The sequence below is a fragment of the Leptinotarsa decemlineata genome, unplaced genomic scaffold (genome assembly GCF_025532065.1).
Source record: "Leptinotarsa decemlineata unplaced genomic scaffold, Ldec_3_MD MMD2_tig00026299_RagTag_RagTag, whole genome shotgun sequence".
Classification (NCBI taxonomy): domain Eukaryota; kingdom Metazoa; phylum Arthropoda; class Insecta; order Coleoptera; family Chrysomelidae; genus Leptinotarsa; species Leptinotarsa decemlineata.
Window position 1 is genome coordinate 4,111,664 of NW_027412676.1, and position 22,306 is coordinate 4,133,969.

At 33.2% G+C, this 22,306-nt stretch overlaps 1 protein-coding gene across 1 annotated transcript in view; it reads right to left on the bottom strand.

Annotated features, from left to right (window-relative positions):
- Positions 1-22,306, bottom strand: part of LOC111505776 (F-box/LRR-repeat protein 2) — a 46,318-nt gene that overhangs the window by 11,810 nt on the left and 12,202 nt on the right. Inside the window, exons 3-7 of the mRNA XM_074180721.1 lie at positions 20,547-20,744; positions 17,087-17,548; positions 10,985-11,176; positions 5,161-5,262; positions 1,181-1,393 (exon numbers count right to left, since the gene is read on the bottom strand). Of these exons, the coding sequence (XP_074036822.1) occupies positions 1,181-1,393; positions 5,161-5,262; positions 10,985-11,176; positions 17,087-17,548; positions 20,547-20,744 (1,167 nt within the window). The remainder of the gene's footprint in view (positions 1-1,180; positions 1,394-5,160; positions 5,263-10,984; positions 11,177-17,086; positions 17,549-20,546; positions 20,745-22,306) is intronic.

Below are 22,306 nucleotides of genomic sequence, written 5' to 3' on the forward strand. Positions count from 1 at the left end.
ACATGAAACGATAAAATGTATTTTTCAATGAATGTCCAGTATATTTAAAATTTTATGAAAACAACAGTTATGCCAGGAGAAAAAAAGAAAAAACAAGTTTTAATAAACAACAATTATTTTCTTTGGAATTCTATTTGATGAGGTGCTCAAAGTGTTTACCATTTACCTCCTGATAGTAATGAACTCGCTGAACAAAATTTTGTAGTGAATCTGAAATCATGTGAGAAGGAAAGGTAGAAATTTCATAACTCATTTTTTCTTGCAACTCTTCGATATTTGGCGGCCTATTTTTGTAGACTACATTTTTTATGTGACAAGTGGGGTCATATCGGGTCATTCAATTGTTCCCCTGCGTCCAATCTGTTCATCAGGAAAAGTTTCATCTTGATATGCGACCGTCGAGTGTGAACTTCCTCTACAGTTGTGTCGATTTACGTGCCAGTTTAAACAAAATGTAGATTCAAAAAACAATATGTGGTTGAAAAAGTTGACATTTTCATTTAATTTATCCATAACTTCACAGAACTCAATTCTACGATCAAAATCGTCTTCACTCAATTCTTGTACCAAATGAATTTTATAAGGATGGAATTTTTGCAATTTGCAAATTTTTTGAATGGAATATCGACTAATGTTATGATTCAAAGCTCACTGCTGTGCCAAATTTATTGGATTTTCCATCAAATCTAACATGACATTCAAAGAATTTTCTTCATTTGTAACGCTTACTGGTCTCCCACTTTATGGTGAAAACGCTACAATGTTGCTATATTAATTTTGTTCAGAATTTCGAGCAATATTGAAATATGGAATAATATATAGGGTGTTATATTCAAGAAAGAGCAACTTTATTTCTTCAAGACTTTTTGACTGATCTTGTATACTCAATTTTTATTTAGTATGACAGGTTTCAAAAAATCCTAAAACTTTTGTATCTCAACATTTTTCGCTAGGTATCTTACTTTAGGAAATAATCGACCATTTCCAATTATATCAGCAACCCTGTATGACAACATTGAACCATAGTACTTGAAAAAGTACGAACAAACACAATAAACTATAAATTAATTTTTGCTATTATTCTGCAACAATAATTGCTTTCTAAAATTTCATGAAACAGATTGGAATACCGAGATTCTTTCAAATAAAATTCTGCATACCGACACTACTCAATACTCACCCTAAGTCTCCTTATTCCATTTCTGGTGATGAGCTGACAGTCATAAAGTTCAACCCGTTGCAAATTGTGACAAGAAGTGAGGTGTTCCAACGAGGCATCAGTAATCAGTGGACAGTTATCCAGTTCAAGAACCGTTAAATTTTCAGCAGCACAGGGTGACATTGATAGGTGTCTTATTCCTTCGTCTGTTATGAGCTCACAATGAGATAAAGTCTATAAAGAAAAAATCCTTCAACATCAACGTGAAATTAATATGTTTCGCAAAAATGAAGTCGTTTCTTTTCTAATTACATCAATCAAAAATTCTGTGGTGCTGAAGAATATCGACCTATTTTATAAAATGTAAGTTTTTAGGTTCACGGAATTGCAAATAGTTCGCAGCTACATTCTATATAGTTTGTTCCAAATAGTGCTACAAAGTCCGTTGATTTATACTTGCTATTAGAGTTTCAGATCGATTTTTTAAAATTCAATTCAACTTGCTTTGGTTGAGGAATATAACTATTATGTAGCTCTAGTCTTCATAGTTGATTCCCAAATCGTTGTCTAAATGTAAAAAAGGTTTACTGCACCTTTGGATGAAACAATATCATAATTCTTTTTATTTTTACGTGCATAACTTTTTATGAAAAATGAAGATTATTTTTTCTCAGTATTTTTATAGATTGTTACAATTTAAAAATGAGGTGTTGATTGATTTTGAAAAAAAGTGGGGAAAGGAATATATGCGTATATATGCATTACAATACCTATTCCTTCCATATTTACTATAAATCTGAATGAAGGAAGTTTCCCGACTTCTGGAAATATGGCTCTATTTCTCCAATTTCAAAAAAGGAAAAAAATAACATTGTCAACTACAGAGTTATTTGTATCCATCCTGAAATCCCCAAAATGTTGTATTTTTTTGTCACAAAATATGTGTCGTGGTTGTGCAAGAACAATAATGATCAATAGCTGGGCTTATGCAGAAGTCTTATCTATTTCTGTCCTTGGAAAACACTGCAACCTCATGAGCTTATGGCGTTTCTCCCATCTTTTTCATGACACCAATCCAACAATCTTGGGCCCTATTTTAGTTTGTGTATTATCCTTGCTGGATGTCATAATCTTCTGGTCATACACAAGGTTGATTCAAGAATGTAAACTTTCACGGCCGGAGATTACTGTGTGAAAGCTATTTTCCGGGTTTCATTATCCGTGGTCTGTTGGTTTCTATGCCCAACGTTTCGTCTACTACTGCAGTAGACATTATTAAAGGCGATGTGACAACAGTCGCAGAGCCAGAGTTGGTGCTCAAGTTTTTGTTCCCATTGTTCCAAACGCAGTAACACTGGTTTTATATTATTATTAGTAAGCGTGGCAGCCAGGAAACAACTCCACAAGCAAACTCCGGGATGGGAGTCAGGTGCATTATGACATGCTCAAGGTTGCCCATTTCCTCTCATGCAGACTTACGACTTTGTAGGTACGTGTGGCAGATACCCAACAGAAAAAGAACAACTAACTCAGCTAATGCGCGCAGATATATATATATATATATATATATATATATATATATATATATATATATATTGAATGGTGCAACTGATTTTCTTTCATTTTCAGTATTTTAATATTAATATAAGTCACAAAAAGGATTTGAAGCTTTATAATTCCTATTCAATTATATGCGTACTGTCATCATCTAGGCTCTACTCAAACTGAAGGTGTCAACCTGTGGTTTGTCCTTTTATGCGGTCCGAACGCTTCAGTGCAGGTAATCCGGGTACTGTATTTGGGTTACACCAAGTAATATTCTTTGTGTTGGATCTTCTGTAGATTTACTGTTTCTAGGAGTGTGTGTTGTTTTGTTCAATATATTGAATGTTAGGTCTTGTTGTGTTTTGATTTGTATTTGTTCCTCGATAAGTGATTTATGACTGTTAAATTTATGGATGTTTAAGTTTTCCCAGACGTCCATACGGTTTCTCTTATTGACTTGTTTTATGAGTTTTATGTTCTCTGGTGGGGGGAAATTATGTGTTGTTTTGTATGGCGTGTGTTGCGAGATTTGATTTATATATTATTAGGTTTCTGTATGCCTTTTTGTGCTCGTCGTACCTTTGGATCAGTTTTTTCTTGGTTTGGTCGATATAGAATTTGTTGCAGTCCGAGCATTGTATGCTGCACACCCTGTTTAGGTTTTTGCCTTCTTCTTTTTCATAGCTGTTTATTTTTTGCATTATTTTCGTGTTTGGCTTGTATGTGATGTTGATGTTCAGGGGTTTGAAGATGTTTGTTAGTTTTTTGGTTTGGTGTCCTACGTACGTAAATGCTGTCCATCGTTGTGTTGTTTTGTCTGTTGGAGTGGTTTGATCCTGGTTCTGTATTTTTTGTTTGATTCTGTTTTCTAATTTATCTATTGTCTTTTGGGTGTATCCGTTCTCGTTCGCTATTTGGTATATGATTTTCCGTTCTTTGTTCCGGGATTCATTGCTAAGTGGTATTCTTAACATTCTAAACATGAATACGTTATAGGCAGCCATTTTGTGTGATGGTGGATGGTTTGAACTTGCGGGTATGGTGGAGTCAGTCACTTCCATCAAAAAAAGAAATGTTTCATGTTTTGTAGAGATACTTATGAGATACAATCTCACGGGAGTAAGTAATTCCGGTTATCCTGAGAAATAAGGTGGTAAGCACCACCGAAAGCTTGACAAAAACAAAGAGTTTTCTTTGAATAGCCCTCAAAACCTGACTGCAACCCCAAAATACTGTTCTTCATATAATATATCCAGTCACGAATTATCCTGAATATATATATATATATATATATATATATATATATATATATATATATATATATATATATATATATATATATATATATATATATATATCCTGGCACCCAGTATATAGTTAATCTATCCTGTCCGCCAATTTCCTCAGTTCTTCAAGGTATTTCCAGACCAGTCTCGATGTCACTTTTGATTTCATCTATAAATACAACTATCAAAATTATTTCGTCTCCAACTTCTAGTACAAATCTCAGGTTGACTCTATACATACAGACTTTCCAAAACCTAGCTTTTTGAAGTGTAAAGGTGGCAGGTTACATCTGATTAAAGTATCATGTGGAGTCCCACAAGGATCTTTCTCTGGTCTACTTCTGCTCACCTTTTCTTTAACAACTTATCTCTTTGTATAAAGAATTTCAATTTCTTCTCTTTGCAGATGATCTGAAACTTTATTGGGAACTCCTTCCATGTTGCTAATTCTTGCAAGGAGTTAACTCAGTTGAATTAGGTCAAATCAATAAAGTACATTCAAATGTAAATAAATGCTTTACAATATCTTTCTTACAATTCTATAAGTTATGAAATTATCAAATTTCCTTGTACAATTCTTGGTAATCAATTATCACGTATAGATGAAATTGGAGACCTAGGTGTAAAATTTAGTACCAAGTAAACATTTGCCCAACACGAATGAAATTACGGCCAAATATATTTTAAAATGTTGGATTCACCTCAAGTATATATAAAAATGTTAGGTGAGAGACCATGAAAATAATTTACTGCTCACATGGGATATCGATTCATACTCAATTGAGAACAGAATTTCAGTGTATAGAACCAAAAAAATAATCTAGGTCTCACAAACTGGGTTGGCGTATGAAGTGTAATTTGTACCTCTGCCTATAAGATGGCGTTTTCTGCTGGAACACCCTTGGCTTGGTCTCATACACCGTAATGGCAGAGAACTTGTTTCATTGGACAATTTCCTGAATAAATCTGCCTTTACTTTAAAATTGAATAATAATAATAATAATAGTAATAATAATCGTCTTTATTGTTTCCAAGCTGTAGTTACATACAAATATTTAAATAAACTACAGAGCTAGTTGCTGATATAACAAAAGACGAAGTTCAACTCAGTTAGCACAAGTGCTACTGAGTTGTTCTTCCATTCAACAACCGAAACTAATTTAAACTTACCAAGTATTCAATCCGAGGACAACCCATTGCCAAATGAATTAAAGTAGCATCAGTGATCAGAACACACTCGTCCAAATCCATTTTTTCCAAATATCTGCAATTCTGATTTTAGAAATTTGAAAATTATTAATTCATTTCATAAGTACATACAATTGTGAGACAACGAATATGCTATTATTTTGAGAAAATAAATTTTTCAAGTTGTAAAACAATCTTTCTTTCCCATGTTCCAACACAGTAGAATTTAGCAAATGCCTGCTAAAAAACAACTATTTCCCGCACATTGTATTATATCCGAAAGACTTTCATTACCTCTCATAGGAAGTTCTTGCAAATGTTTTTTATTTGTCTAGTCTAAAAATCATGGACATGATATTTCTTTGTGATATTATTATTCTCACTCACAACTCACTGAAAATGGCGAGCGACGGAAGTTCAATAACACAACGCTCTAAAAAACAGTGATTCTACTTGTAAACATTGTCTGAAAAAAGCTGTGAAGAAAGTTCAGTGCATAAAATGTGGGGATATTTATCATCCAGCATGTTGGAAATAAATCAGTAAATCAAAGTAGAATGGAATTTAACAAATCTCAATCAATGGATCAATCTGGTAAACTATTATGGTAGGTCGATGCTCTGTGAGGGTGACTGCTCCATCAGAGTTTGGTAAGATTCGAGGATGGCATAGATCAGTGGTCGCCAACCTGTCGATCGCGAGCTACCGGTAGCTCGCGGAGGCAATTCTGGTAGCTCTCACGATTTTAATTTGAAAAATACAAACTGCAAAAATCAGAGAAGCTTCCGAAAATTCCACAAAAAAATCTAATTGTCATAATATTAAACATAAACAGCGGCAACGTTGCGGTGAGCGATCTGCCGCTGACGCCATCAAGCTAGAATCGGCTAGAACCGACCAGCCGGACCAGCGCGTTAGTGTTCGAGAACGATCTGGATTGCTTTGAACGGGATTATTACGCACGGCGCGGCGACATTGCGCTTAGTTTAAAACTGAACGCTTAACCAACGTCCAGCGGTTGGGTTAGTAGAGAACAACAAAAATAATATTATGGCAAGCAGTTGTAAGAAGGCAAAGACATACCACTTTCATTCGGAATGGGAAGAACAATACTTTTTTACAGAACTTAAAGATAAAAATATGTGTTTGTTATATAATACTTCGGTCTCAGTTGCTAAAAAAGAAAATATTGAGAGACATCACAAAACTGTACATTCTAATTTTGAAAAATCATTCCCACTACATTCTGCCGCCAGAAAGGAGAAACTGAAACAGTTAAAAAAGCAGTTAATTGGACAACAATCAATATTTTTAAGAACAGTCGACAAAAATAAGGCTGAAACTGAAGTATCGTACCGTGTGTCCCAGATAATTGCACAAAAAAAGAAACCTTATGAAGACGGGGAAATGATAAAATAGGCGTTTTTAGAAGCTGCTGATGCGTTATTTGCCAACTTTAGAAATAAAGACGAGATATGAAACTTTTCCGCAATTTCTCTGTTACCACTGCATTATCCATCAGCAAGCATTATGTGGAAATTTCCTGAAACTAAACAACGTTATGAAACTGGTGGTAAAAATTGTGAACAAGATTAGAGCTCAAGCGTTAAAAAGAAGATTATTCAGAACCTTGGCCGATGAAGTTGACTGTCACAACGGGGACCTACTCCTTCACTCTGAAGTCCGATGGTTAAGTAGAGGACGGGTGCTGAAACGTTTTAATGATGTCCTATCTGGCATATTTCAATTTTTCAAACAACGCGATGAACCGACTCCGGAACTAGAAAATTCAATCTGGCTTAGAGATTTTGGTTTTCTCGTGGACATTACAGAGAAATTAAACGAACTTAATTTGCAGCTTCAGGGGAGAGACAAAGAACTAGCGGAAATGATTTCTGATATAAAAGCATTTATCAAAAAGCTGTAGTTTTGGGAACAAAACCTAATTAACAGCGATGCCAAGCATTTTCCTATTCTTTCAGAAAAAATATCTCAAAATCCATTAGAACCCTATGACAACAAATATCATGTAGAAATAATTTCTACCCTGAAGAATAACTTCAAAAATCGTTTTAAGGATTTCAATGAAATGGCTTTAGTAGCGCAGTTTGTTGTTTCACCCTTTATGGAAATTGATATCCAACAGTTTGCAACTTGTGTCATGCAGAACTTTGGCGAAGACATCGCTGCAACAGAAATGGAAGTCATTGAGTTTCAAAATGATTTAGCCTTAAAATCGTTAGTCTCAAGTACTGAATGTATCTGGCCTATTGTAAGTAAAGACAAATATTCAGTTTTATGCCGTGTTGCCTTGAAAGTGAAAGCATTATTCAGTTCAACCTATTTGTGTGAATCTTCTTTTTCCAATATGAAGTTTATTAAGAACAAATATCGCAATCGACTTACATGTGAACATTTGGATAATTGTATTCGAATGGCTGCATCAAATTATACTGCAAACATTAAAAAAATTATCGATGAGTCTGAGTGTCAGCCTTCTCATTGAACGTGCTTTTTTATTTTTCAATGTTTATGTTCATGATAGTGCGTTACTTTTTTGTTGTTATTATTAACTATTTTTAAATCATAAGTGACATGCCGTTGTGGCTGGATAAAAGTTTGTGTTTATTTTTCAAACACCTTCATTTGATAGGTAGGAATGTAGCTATGAACAAGTACGTACTAGTAATATTAGTTATTTTGTTATTAGTTTATTATTAGTACCTATGTATTATGTATTACCAGTTAAATAGTAAAATAAATACATATAATGATAAATTAACTGTGGATTATTTCATTTACGTTGCGTTACGTGGCTTCCGTGTGGGTAGCTCGCTGTTTATTCCAAAATTAACAAAGTAGCTCAACACATTGAAGAGGTTGGCGACCACTGGCATAGATGCTCGGGAATTGACCTCATATAGAAAAAATAACATCAATGTATACAGAGCTTACACTGAAAATTTTCAATTATATGCAAGCTGGAGATAATTCTGAATATATGTTGTTTGGTAAACTCAGGTGTTTGAGATACCCGAGATTTTAATATAACTTTCAAAGAAGAAAATGAAATAAAAAATGTTCTGTCTCAATTTGAGACTTGATGAATTAGTTTTTGAAAACTTTAGAGTAAATGTTCATAGCAGAACCAGAATCGACAACATTTTTTGGAACGTTCATGCAGAGATTCTCGTTAACGACAATTTTTTATTTGATCATAAATCGTTAATTGTAAAAGTTAGCCACAATGAAATATATAAAATCGTCAAAACATCATATACATATAGCAGACATTTCAACGAAATGAACAAATAAATTTGCGGAAATGATGAAAAGTGTTTTTTTTAAATAATAAAAAGCGTGAAAATGATCATGATAAAACAAGCTGGGTGACAGATACTTTTCAAAAACAACATCTTGAAATTAGAGAAACATATAATATAATGAAAAAAGAATATTTTTGCTCAGTTGATAAATGTAAAAAACAATATTTCGGTCATAGGTATAGTTGAACACTCAGAAAATTAAACCTCGTGGGAAGTTATAAATACACACAGAAATAAAGATATATCACAGTATAACATGAATTAGATTGAAATAGGAATATTTTTTATGAGTGACTCCTTTTTTTGAGAGCGTTTGGCTTTCTACTTCTCTGTTTTGTTATAAAAAAGGAGGAAACTTCTGAAGAAAGAAGTTGCAGCCAGGTTCAAGACTTGCATAACTTAGGAGCTCCTGCTCTTGATCCGAGTTTGCAGGAAGGACTGTTCCATGTAAGTGAAATTTTATATCAATGCTCTTTCATATACAGAGTGGTCCAACGAAAAGTATGCACCGTGTTTTTCTCCTTTTTTGTAACTTAACGCAAAAATGCTCGGACAGGTCAATTTTGCTTTTAAGGGGGACACATTTTAAATGTATTTTTCTACCTGTGCCTTCAACCCCCTAGCGAGGGTGAGTAACAACCCTTAAATTTTAAATGGAAAGTGGGGTCGAGTGATATATCATTTGAAAGGGCATAAAATTATCGTTCCAATGATACCTAATTTGTTGTACTTCACTCAAACATGTGAGTATTATGAATAAAAACAACTACAACCCAGTACTTTGAAATGTGTAATTGACTTAGTAGAATCCTACTTCAGCAAGTGCTGAAAATGTGACCCATTTGCTTCCATACAATAATACAGATTCTGTTCAAATCTATTCCTAACATTCTGTAGCATATCAGGTGTTATACTTCTGCACTCTGCTGTAATTCGTTGGCGAAGATCTACTATGGACTCGGGCTGCGTAGCAAAACATTTATTTTTCAAGTGTCCCCAAAGGAAAAAGTCTAAAGGCGATAAATCAGGTGACCTGGCAGGCCATTCGATTGGGCCTCTTGGACTAACTTGACTGTTATTGAAGAGGCGAGCAGTAAGTCTAGCACAACTATTATGTTGATAATAAAGTTTAACAATTTCAACTCGTTCAGGAATGGAATAAACCATTTTTACAGTAAAGTTGAAATAATTCTAAAGCAACCGAACTGAATCAATGAACGTTTGCCTAAATTCTTTTTGTACACTTATCTGCTGTTGTTATTTGAACCAAAAAACGCACGAGAGAAATTGAGGAATGTAGTAGTGATAAAAATGCCGTTTGTTCCGCATTTTCATTAACACCAAAAATATCGAGTAAATGTTCTTGCTTTTTTTATAACTATTCAAGTAAATACAACAAATTAGGTATCATTGGAAAGAGAATTTTGTGCCCTTTCAAATGATATATCACTCGACCCCACTTTCCATTTAAAATTGTACGGTTGTTACTCACCCTCGCTAAGGTATTGAAGGCACAGGTAGAAAAATACATCTAAAATGTGTCCCCTTCAAAAGCAAAATTGACCTGTCCGAGCATTTTTGCGTTAAGTTACAAAAAAAGGAGAAAAGCAAGGTGCATACTTTTCGTTGGACCACTCGATATTATGTTGTATGACATTCCTGCAAATGCTATCTGTTTGAATTTCATAATGAATGTTCGGAGCACAAACTCAATGGAAAAAAAAATGTTTTTTGTACATTTAAATATTCATATGACGATAGTTTTTGAAAAAAATTGTTTTTGCATGTAATTTAATATTTTTGTGAAACTAGTTATTTCAAGAGGGCTTTTTCCAATTTGTATCTGAAAGAAACTTCTATGCATGATCTACATATCGTTGTAAATACTTTATTTTAAACAAAGTTGCTTTTCTTCATTTCCTCAGAAGTTTCCCACCTTTTTTTGTGTATACAAGATGGAGAAATGAAAAGCTAGGGAGCTATTTTTCCAAATAACATGAATATTCTACATGATTCTGAAAAAATCACAGATCCTTAGAAAATTGAAACTTTGAAAAACTTCTTTAAAAAGTGAAATAAATATCACTTTTTTTCAAACTAAAAGAGAGAATTATATTTTCATAATTCCAACAAAACAGCATAGTCAACAATGAGATATGAAATTATTTTGAAAAAGTTTAGTAATAAGGAACTAAGACTTGTCAGTCATAGTCACAAAAATGACTCACAAAACAATCTAAATATGTTGAAATAACCTCGGTTCTAAATGATTCTCTAGTTTATGTTATAATTTTGATCAACTCTTTTTTTTGCTTGAGTCAATTGCGAAATTTATTTTTTCATCATATCCTAGTACCTTATTTCCTTCACAACTCGATATTTATAATAATTTTCATTTTTCACTGGTTTTCTTCAAAATTCAGTTCAACACAAATTCATATAATTTCTCAACCGAGAAGATTAAAGGAGGCATATCTCACCCTAGCTAATGCCTGAAATGCAGCATCTGTGAATTGTGAGCATCCTGCTACTTCCAGCGTTGAGAGAAGATGACAATTTGAAGCTAAAGCTATGAGTGATACGTCTGTCAGAGATGAACATCCAGAGAGGCAAAGATAGTGAAGACGGGTGCATTTATCTGCCAGAGCTTGAACTGCATCATCTTTTATATTCTGAAACATTAAATTTTTATAGTATAATTATTCATTTATTCTCAAGAAACTACGTTGGTTTATATAAGAAATTATTTATAATAGAAATATTCCTACATAAATATCTTCAAATGGAGCTATTTCATAATTGGTCTAATTAATAACAGAAAAAACGAACTAGTATGATTATGTTAATGAAACAAATAGTTCTTTAATACTATTTTAAATTTTTCTTTGTTAGAAATTGTTTATGTTATTAGGTTTCATTGTTTCTAATGAATTAAAAGTGCAAATAAATGAATTGAATGACCTCGTAGATTTAATCATGGAATCAACAGTTCAATTCAAAATGATGAAAAGAATACAGTAAACAAGTAAAAAGTTTTGGAAACCCTACAAGAAGTAGCAGTAGTAACACTTTGTGTGCGACATGAATATTTTAAATTAAGTTTTTTTTCACTACAAGTTATTGTAATATACCCTTCCAGGACTTTTTCTGAACTGTTTCTCCAAAAGTTATTGCTACTTTCATTATCCCAAAACTTCTGAATATAGTGAATTCAAGAAACGAACAACGAGATAAAAGGGGCGATGAAACTATTTTTAGTAAACAAAGATACTGAACATTACGAGATAATTTCACAACAAATTTTACTAGCATGTTTGTTGGTAACTTACCTGTTACCGAAAGCAGTTACCTAAAAGTAACATTAATATTCTCAAAAATAAATTCAGAACTAGAGACCCTGAAAGAGGCCTTGCCAGGACCAGACGGAATATATCCAATAATTCTGCAAAAAGGATCGAAACTTTTACTTTGAAAACCGTGTGTAATTATCAGATCAAATTTGGCTCTAATACATACCATACCCGGATACTGATAGGGCCAACTTCATTGCAACACCCGGGAAAATGGAACAGGACATAGCGAAGGCTTTGAGTTTCATGTCATCTACATTAAAAACATCAGAAAACTTATGAATACACTGATCCATTATTGGATGAATATCAATAATACTATCCATGATAATAATTTTCACATAATGAAATTTTAATCAAGACGTGTTTCACTACATGGTAGCTCCATCAGTTTATAATGTGAAAATTGTATAATTATCATCAAGGATCGGAAAAACTACATATTAGACATATTAGGAACGTATTACTAGCTAAAAGACAACTTAATCGAGATCAATTTGCAATCAAGACTCCTTCAGATCCCAATCTTACGAAATAGACGAGCTACTACATATCCTGGGCTACAATTGATCTAAAATACAATGAAGACCTAGTCATCTACGTTCATAAAAAATACAATAATATAGTTAGGTAACTCATGTACCAGGTCCTAAATATTATAACAAAATGGTCTGAAACCCATCTAAATCGACCGTACTTACTTTCGCCAAGAGAATCAAAATAGAGGGATCTGTACAACTCCAAGATGAAGAGATGTAACTGTTAGGGGAGGGGTTAAATTTATGTGAGTGATTCTAAAGACAGAGGTAGCACTGATGCTGACTAAATACTTTTACGAGAGACATAGGTGCCGAAACCTGACAATAATAATAAGAATTTATTGTGTCATAATATACAACGACAATTACATAAATATGGATATGGACTAACTATATTTAACATGATATTAACTAGACCCAAAAAGTTCAAAAATACGATGTGAACCAAAAAGACCTGAAAGCATGGTCTACTAGAGTAGCGGAATCATCAAGACTATAGTAGACCGTGCGTTCGGGCTCTGTAATACGAAGGAAGGCCTCGAGAAGTAATTAGGCAAAAAAGATCTTTAACAAAATGGTTACTCCAAAGTGATGGTAGAACAGACTTTCACTAAAAGAGAGCAAGAACCTCGCAAGGAAGATAAGCTGTCACAACCAGTGCTTGCACTTCCCTTCATCAGAGGATTGTCAGAAAGGATAAGAAGAATTGAATCCGAGTACAACATCAGAACCTGCTCCAGATCCGGAAATACTATCCGTAACACCCTCCCGGAAAGCAGGCTACAAAACGCGTACTGCGATTTCAAGAATTGCATTCACCGGATACCCTGTGAGTGCAGCAAATCCTACATCGGTGAAACTAAGATGCCATTGAAAGTTCGCATTGCCGAGCACAAGAAACACACACAGCGAGGAGAAACCAGCAAATCAGCAATAGCAGATCATGTTTGGACACATCAACATAACATCAAGTGGTCCCAAGCTGAGATCATTCACAGGGAGGAAAACTGGTTTGGGAGGAAATTCAAAGAAGCTGCATACATGTTGTCCAACGACTCAGTCAAGCTAGCGTAGAGATACGCAACTTATGGAAACCCATAATAAAGCGGAAAACGGTCATCTCCCGCTAAACCGGTGAAGCGGAGATTGGGATAGGTGAAAGCACTCGCATGACTTATAAATAGTCATCTCTTGAAGGAATAAGTTCAGTCATCACCCGAAGACGATTGTGGATACTAACAATCGAAATGTCGTTAAGTGATTTGCTGTGAAATCTTTGGATTTTTAATTTTTATTTCTTTTCAATTGTTTAATTTTAAATTTTTTGGTTAATTTTTTATTTTATTGTGATTTCTTTTTACGGTTTTTTTGCTTAATATATAATTGTTATTTTTAGCTATTCTTTTGAATTTGAATTTTCATTTGTTTCATACTAGATAATGGAAATCCGAACTAATGAAATTCTTAATGGTATTAATCTGATCGTTCAAATAGCCCGTTCGAGATTTTTTCCCTCTTAACAAAAGAACCCCAAATATTCATATGAAATTGAAAATAATGAGTGATCGGGGTCTAAAATTTGATGTCTACAGGAAGACTAGTAGTACTTTTAGCTATATTCCTGATAGATCACATCATTGTCCACAACACAAAAAGGCAGGTCTAAAATTTTTTATCCATAGGCTTGTTAATTTCTCCTTAAGTAGAAATATTGAGGAAAATATTATCAGGAACATAGTTGAAAACAAAGGATATTCAAATATTGTAGATTACTTAATAATTAGGAAACGTAAATTTAAAGAGAATCTTCGTAAATTTTCGATTTTTCAAAAAGACGTAGATTCAAATATTATTGTTCTTCCGTATGAACCAAGATACAATAACAGAATAAATCGTATTTTCAAAAAGTCGAACGGGAAAGTTACCTTCAAAACTTCGTGTTTTCTTCAACAAATGTTAGGTAACTCTAATGATACGATGTTGGAAAATGAAAATTCGAGGATATTTGAAAGAAGCTGTGAGGACTGTGACAAAAATATATTGGGCAGACCGAGCGAGTCATTAAAATTCGTTTCAAAGAACATACAGCACATATCCAATTTCAAAGACTAGAAAAATCTAGTGTCACTCAACATGCTTGAAGAACGGCTATAAAATTAATAAAAACTGTTTGAAAATATTGAGATTGGGACATGACACATATTTTTGGATACTATCAAAAGACTGCTATTTCCTACGTTCAGCAAAACACGTGTTGCGTTTTTGTAAAACTGTTCAGTGAAAATCTCACAATAAAGTGTTTCTTGAATACGTTATGGATTTTCATCAAGTATCGCTAGATTCTATTATTTAGTGGACAAAGATGATGTTAATGAAAATCACACCAATGGTAGCACTGGAAACACACTCAAATCTGATTACTTTATATAATTACATGATGGGGAGGTAAGAGTGGATCAACTCAGATTAGAATATTTACCAAGCTGTAAGGGATCGGGCAACAATTAAAATTTTGGAATATGTGGAAGGATGAACATCAAATATGTTCATGTACCACATGACTTTGTAGACACAGAAACAGTTATTCCGAGAACATGCTTGGTAAAAACATCTGTTACAGTGGATTATACAATTAAGCTATTGTCTCCGTCAAAAGACGAAAAAAATCTTGCAATGAACAAAAAATATCAGCTTGAGGTCTCAACGAAATGAGCAAATCAATATTCACCTAGCTGCCATGTTGCACTTAGGGCATTGACAAGCCCAAGAGTGGCATTGATACTGGTCTGAGAATTCTCTGAAACACTTAAGAAACTGGCAGATGAATAAAATCAAATCAAAATATGCTTTATTACCCAAGATATGAACATCTTATTGACAAAGTCTAGTAAAGTAAAACATATATATGGGACAATTAACAAATATAAACTATAAAATAATGCTTAGAGACGAAAGCAGAGTATATGGACAGAACAATATTAAGTCCAGCTGAACAGATATAAATATAAGTAAATGAATTTATGAATATTGGGTAAATGTAAATATATAATGCTACATAATGAACATTGATAGCCATTTCGTGTTGGTTTCAATAACTTGTTTACACAAAGCTACATGCCAATTACTCGATAGAGCCTTGGTAGAATTCGTCCACACTATAATAGGGCCTCTCAACAAGAAATTCTTTCACTTTCTTTCTGAATTTCTTTTCATTATATATTCGCCTTAAATTAATGGGAAGGTGGTTAAATAACTTCTTGCTATTGAAAATAATAGAATTATGTGTAAAGGCTAGAGAAGGTGTGGGAAGGGAAACGGAGTAAGTCTGACGCGTACTATAAGTTGAGGTGTTACTAAATTGATTTTTATATTTTTTATGGATAAGACACACTGTTTCCAAAATAAAAGACATATCCGACTCTATACTGACTGACTGACTATACTGGATGCCTGGACACTCCGTAACCAAAGGCAATAATAAAGCTGTTGAGTGTACTTAACACCGCATACACGGGCCCTCGATCACCGGTGGTGTTACCAGAATCTCTGATATAATAATAATAATATATTTATTGATTTCTTTAGTACATACTAATATATATACATTATTTTAAAAATATATAAATGAATAACATATAAATAACAAAATGATGAATGATTGAAGAAAAAAATGGAACGCATGTTTCAATGATTCCAGAATGGTTTCAACATGAGGATATAGGTACATAACAAATATATTACAAAACAGAAAAAAAAATCAGGGATTAGATTTTATACAGTTAATGAGTTTTTCTATATTTTGTTTTGGAGGTGTTGAGTTTTAGTTTATTGCGATTCATGTACTTGAAAACCTTTCTTAGTTCATAGGACCCTTCTGGTCCCATGATTTGTTTGTCCAGAAAATGGACCAATAAAAAAACTGGTGAAATACACCGGGAAGCAGAACAGGAATCATCCCGGAATAATTACTGGAATACGAACTGGACACTGTCTATTTAGAGAACACCTGAACAAAATAGGGCAAACAAAGACCTTAGTTGCAGGCAATACAATAAGAGACAGCTCGTCATATTTTATGTCAATGGATTACCTGAATCATAGGAGATAAGATAATCCTTAGCTTGCACAAGTTTCGACTTCTGAAATTTGTCGTTCATTAACGGAAAAATATATTTTAATAGGTTTTTTTGAGAAGCAATTTACGAACAAACCGACTTATATCCAGAAGAACATGACAATCATCCAACAAAGACGAACCTGTAAAGATGGTAGGACAAAAGTAATAAGCTCATGAAGCTGCAGTTTTTCTGCGTATTTGAAAGAAATGGAAGTCAGACGGCTCCCAAGTAGCGAAAAAATGGACACATCAAAGGAGCGATTATTCCAAAACTCTGAATAAAGAACTGTCAAACATCTGATATTTCATTAAAACATTGGTGATGAGGAAAGTGACAATGTTCCTAAAAATATTATTAATGTAATATTAACAACATTAAATGACTGATGCCTATCAAGATAGAAACTTTTAGAGATCAACAAACCCCAAGTTCATATTGTGAGACTAAATCTTTGTGATTTAACGCTTCAGTTTCAAACAAAAAAGTTATAACAGGCTGTCTATTCAATTGTAGCTTCAAATTGAAATCTTCATTCATTTTGAAACTAATATTACAAATTATTAAATGTTACTCACACTGCACCCGTGCAAATTAACCACTTCGAGCTGGCCACAGAACCTCGCCAAACAAATCACAGCCCTGGATGTTATTTGTTTGCATCCCTTGCTGATAAAACTTTTTAACTTGCAACAACCTCTAGCCAAGGCCTCAACACCATTTTCTGTTATGTTACTGCACCAACTGATATTAATATGTGTCAGGTTAGGACAGCCATCACTCAATGCCTTTAGGGAATTGTCGCTTATTGAAGCACAGCTGTCGAGGTTGAGTTTCTGTAGTTTAGGGCAGTGTCGAGAGAAAGCATTGCAAGTGGAATCTGTAAGTTTCTTGCAGCCATTCAGGTTCAGGTCTTCGACGTTGGGGCACAATTGAGCTAGAGTTTTCATTGAGCCATCGGCTATGGACTGGCAGCCACGTAGAGAAAGTTGTCGTAGAAACCCACCACATCGCCGAGATATGTTTTCAATTATGGGGCCCTGGAAACAAAATTGTAGCATGATCAATAATACAGAATCTAATTCGCATAATAAAATAAGTATCACAAAACTTATATGAACACAATGTTAAATGAAATCAATTCACGATTTCAGAAGTATTTACACCCAACTACACGACTGTTTTAAAATCCGTTCCTGACCACTAATCATCAATAAATTTATCATATGAACTATTAAATGTTTGAACTCATTTTTCTTGTGATGCACTATTTGGAACCTTTGGTGTAGTAATGAATATTACTAAGTTTTTTCCCAACACCAAACCGTTATTTTAAACACCTCGACACGTGTTTCAATCACAAGTGATCATTTTCAAAAGGAAGATGTTCACTTGGTGATCGAAACAGGTGTCGAGGTGTTAGAATAACGGTTCCAAACATTGCATCACAAGAATTCAATTCAATAATAAATGTATTTTCATTATTTTTCTTATTAAAATTAGAACTTTAATGACATATCTATTGTAAAAACGGGAATATTTTCTTCCCGGAATTATATTCTTCCCAGATTTGTATTAGTGAAGTAAAATATATTCACACATCACATCTCACTGTTGCGAAAAATATTTTCGCCCAATTGGCAGTTTTCAAATAGTAATTTTCGTGCATTGGTTATACAGAGTGGAAAAATATTGGATCAACTTGAATCTTTCCTCATCTAATTCAGTCATCACTTGTCTTTTTTTAGAAAATAAAACATGCAGTGTGGCTACACATTTCATTCGGGCATCCCATTCCTTTGTTGAATTAGTCATTATAAAACTGTTTTGGCTTTTATTGCGTTAATAAAGACCCCAAAATTAGTATTTCTCAAATATCTTCGATGTACAGACAGACTACTAATTTAGGAATATAACCATTCATAAATTTTTGTTTCTACTAACCCTGTATCAGTTTCAGAAGAAAGTAACACTGTTTCTATTCACACCATTTACGAAAGCGACTACAGCCTACTAATATTGTAAAGTATATAAAAACCTGATAGGCAGTGCCTAAACCCATGTTTTAGTTATGACATTTTTGAATCACTTAAAATAGGAAGTTGTTTGAACTCAACTTCAAGTGTTTATGTTCCAGTTTTTTATGGAATCATTTGACAATAGCCTAGGGATTCATGTACTGGATCATCGTTACATTTCAATGTTTTATTAGTGTTATGAAGGGTGAGAGTTCATTGAACTAGTTATTTTGAAATTATAAGCATCTCTTTGCATACTATCATTGTTATTTAAAAACAAAAGTTGTACAATCTTTAGAAACTGTTGACCTATACATTCCATAAAAATGAAATAAATAAAAACACTTTTGTCTAATTACCAACTAGTTAATTTTATTTATACTCATACATTGTAGATTTTTTGTCCAAACAGGCGTATTCACGAAGTCTTACGTAAACATTTCTACTGGTTTGGCCTGTATATACTGCAGAGCATTCGCCACACTCTATTCTATATGAATGAAAAAATCAGGTATATATAGAATAGAATGAAGCGAATGCTCTGCAGTATATACAGGTCAAACCAGTGGACATTTTGGTGTAAGGCTGCGTAAACACACCTGTTTGGACAAAATTTTTACAATGTATGAACATCTTCAGGAATCAAAACACAAGATAAGTAAAGATAACCTCAAACTCCTACACATATGTAATAAAGGGAAAAATGAATTTGTTGGAAGTCATGGAAATTAACAAATCAATTAAAAACTAGAAATATATACCCCTAAACGAGCAACTCGATTTATGTAGGTCTTCACTCTTGAATTCATAAGTTTAACAACCCCTACAATCTTCAGTTTTGAATTTTAAAGTTGGCACCCTGGTTCGTTCAACTAACTGTCCTTCCATCTCACCTAAAAACTTGATCAGTTTAAAAAAAAGGGGGTTAAATCCGAAACCAGTTGTATAAATAAAATTAACTGGTGGTAATTAGACAAAAGTGTTTTTATTCTTTCATTAAAGTAAATTATATAAGTATTTTAACAAGATATAGAGTTGTCAGATTTGATATAAGTTGTAATCATTATGAATCTGATGAAATATTGAACAATTTTTCATAATCAAAAGTTGTTTCTGTTGCAAAGTGATAAAAATGTTCATAGATGAAACATTTTAGTTTTGCCAATGTTTCGGACTTTATTAAATCCATCATCCGGTTTCTACAAAAAAAAAACCATAAGGAAACAATTTACGCAATAACAATTTCACATAGGTCTAACATAAGGTCATAAGGGTCTAACAACATGAACCTCCTAAAACTACAAACTCAATAATAATTAATAAGCTATCCAGAGAAGACCACTGATTAGAATTGAGCGTTTCTGTCCATCATTTTTTCGAATTGTAGATGATGGAATGATATCAGAGTATAAAAAGAGATGGAAACTTCTTTGGATCAAAATGTTAAGGAATCAGATTCAAGAGTTGTACACTTAACAAAGGTTGAAAATCTAAAATATTATGGTTTGCATAATCAAAAATGTGGTCAAATTGCAATATGCATTGCCCTGATTCAACAAAGCCCGAAACTTTGACAAAAACTAAATTGTTCAACTACAAAAAAATGTTGATCCCTTTCCCAACAAAAACAACATTTGATGAAATTAGTTGGATCACAAAACCTTTATCAATGAATTTTTTATAAAAATGACAAGTGCATCATAAAAATCAGCACAACACACTGAGTTTTTCTTAACTAGTATTGCATTTTAGACTGGATTTGACTTGTAAAATATTCAATAAATATCAAAACTCAACCAACTTTTTTATTATTTCAACTGATGATTATTGTTTTGGATCATTTATAATTTTATCTGGTCTCTGATGATGAATAGGATTTTAATTTAAATCTTTAAAAGATGATATTGCAAAAAGTTATTTGCAATAATTTGTAAATAACTTTTTGTTTTGTTTTCAATGTTATAAATTTACAGGAATATTCAAGAACTTTCTACCTATATTCCATATTTGAGGATTTTACCTCTACATCCTTTTGAAAATCGAATAAATCAATTCGTTGCCAATTCGAACCATCCAAAGCTAGAATATTCCATGCCTTCGAGACTTGAGCACATCGACAAAGGGATACCACGTCTAAATAGGAAAAGATACGCAGAAGTAATTCTTTTGGCAACTTTCTGTTAATTGGTGCCTCATCTTCTACAAACACCTTGTTCAACTGAAACAAAGAATGAAATCAATTACACCATGGAAGAAGTACAAGTAACATTTTATAGTAATATAACAGTCTTGAAGCTATTTTCTGTGTTATATAAGAAGTATATACAATTTTCAACAATATATAGTTTTTGAAAAATGTCAACAAAGCGGATAAAATGAAAATAATATGCAGTTAAAACAGTAATTTATGGCAATATATCCCCATGTAGAAACTCTTCCAGGTTATAATATCTCCTACTCGTTAGTAATTCTCCTGTTCGTCTTTTGAAGGGTACAATATGCAAGTATTTGATGTTTTGAGATAATGTATGTATGTATGTTTGAGAATGGGTAAACTGGGTTGATGATAACATATCATATACTTCGGTTTGATTAAAAAATACTTCGCAGGCCTACCTCCCTCCCCCCAAATAAAAAAAGTTTTTTTAAGCTGAGCTCTTTATGAATTTTTGCGAATAGCGTTCAAATCCCTGGCTCAAATCGTTTATTTCTTGAAGAATTATCGAAAATATCGTTCAATAGTAGTAGTGAAGTAACCTTGAAATTTTTAAATATGAGTGCATATTTAAAATGTGAGGAGTTACGTCCGTAAGTATCAAGCCTCTTCAGGCTTGATAGATAGAAGTAGGTACTTTATAACCTATCTTGGTATTTATGTAATTACCAAAAGGTAGTTCGGCCCAGGCTAGTCGATTATTGTCGGGGCTGGACGTGGGTAAGGAAAATATGTTTTTTTACAGCCGAAAAACAGGGAAGAGGTTGGAGAAATAAACAAAACGTTACAACGAAGCTCCAAGCTTGAAACTTATATTAAATTGATATATAGAAAGAAATATTTACAAACTTCACTACCAACTGTGTAATAACCCAAAAACTGATTTTTATATGTTATTTGCAACGAACTAATGTAAAAAAACAGCAAATATATATACATCAAGTTTAAAGAACCAATACTTAATACAAAAAAAAATGTTCACAGAAAAGATATTAATACGCCGCTATAGGTCGTTTTGATCACGGTATTACTACTGGAGAATTCTTACTTCGGAACAATATTGAATCAAAAGATTCGAGTATTGAACTGACAGAGATAGACCTTTACGTAAATTGAAAATGAGGGAACAAATAAGCAGTTAAAAGTAACTGCCTGAATCTTAATTTATCCAGAATCTACTTTTCGATTAACTTCAATCAAACTCGATAATTATTACCCCCGTCAACAGCTGTCTTAGGTGCACAGAGAAAAGGAAAATGCTTAAAACTATCCTCTAATTTTAGGAATGAACTGTAGATTTCAGTACTCAGACCGCTCCAAAATATATCAACAATATCAGGGTTATCATCATTTTTGATATTTTTTCTTATATACTTGCTACGGCTCTCCGTTGGTACTTTCTAGAGTGTCTCCTCATATCTCAAAGAATGATATGTATGATGCAACTATAGCTTTTCCGAAGAATTTCTCCTATTACCAGGTAAATATGTCTTGAAAGCTTTTTTTTACCACCAAAAAATGAATAAAAGGTCTGACAGTGCTCGACGTGAATCTTTCATAGGTGA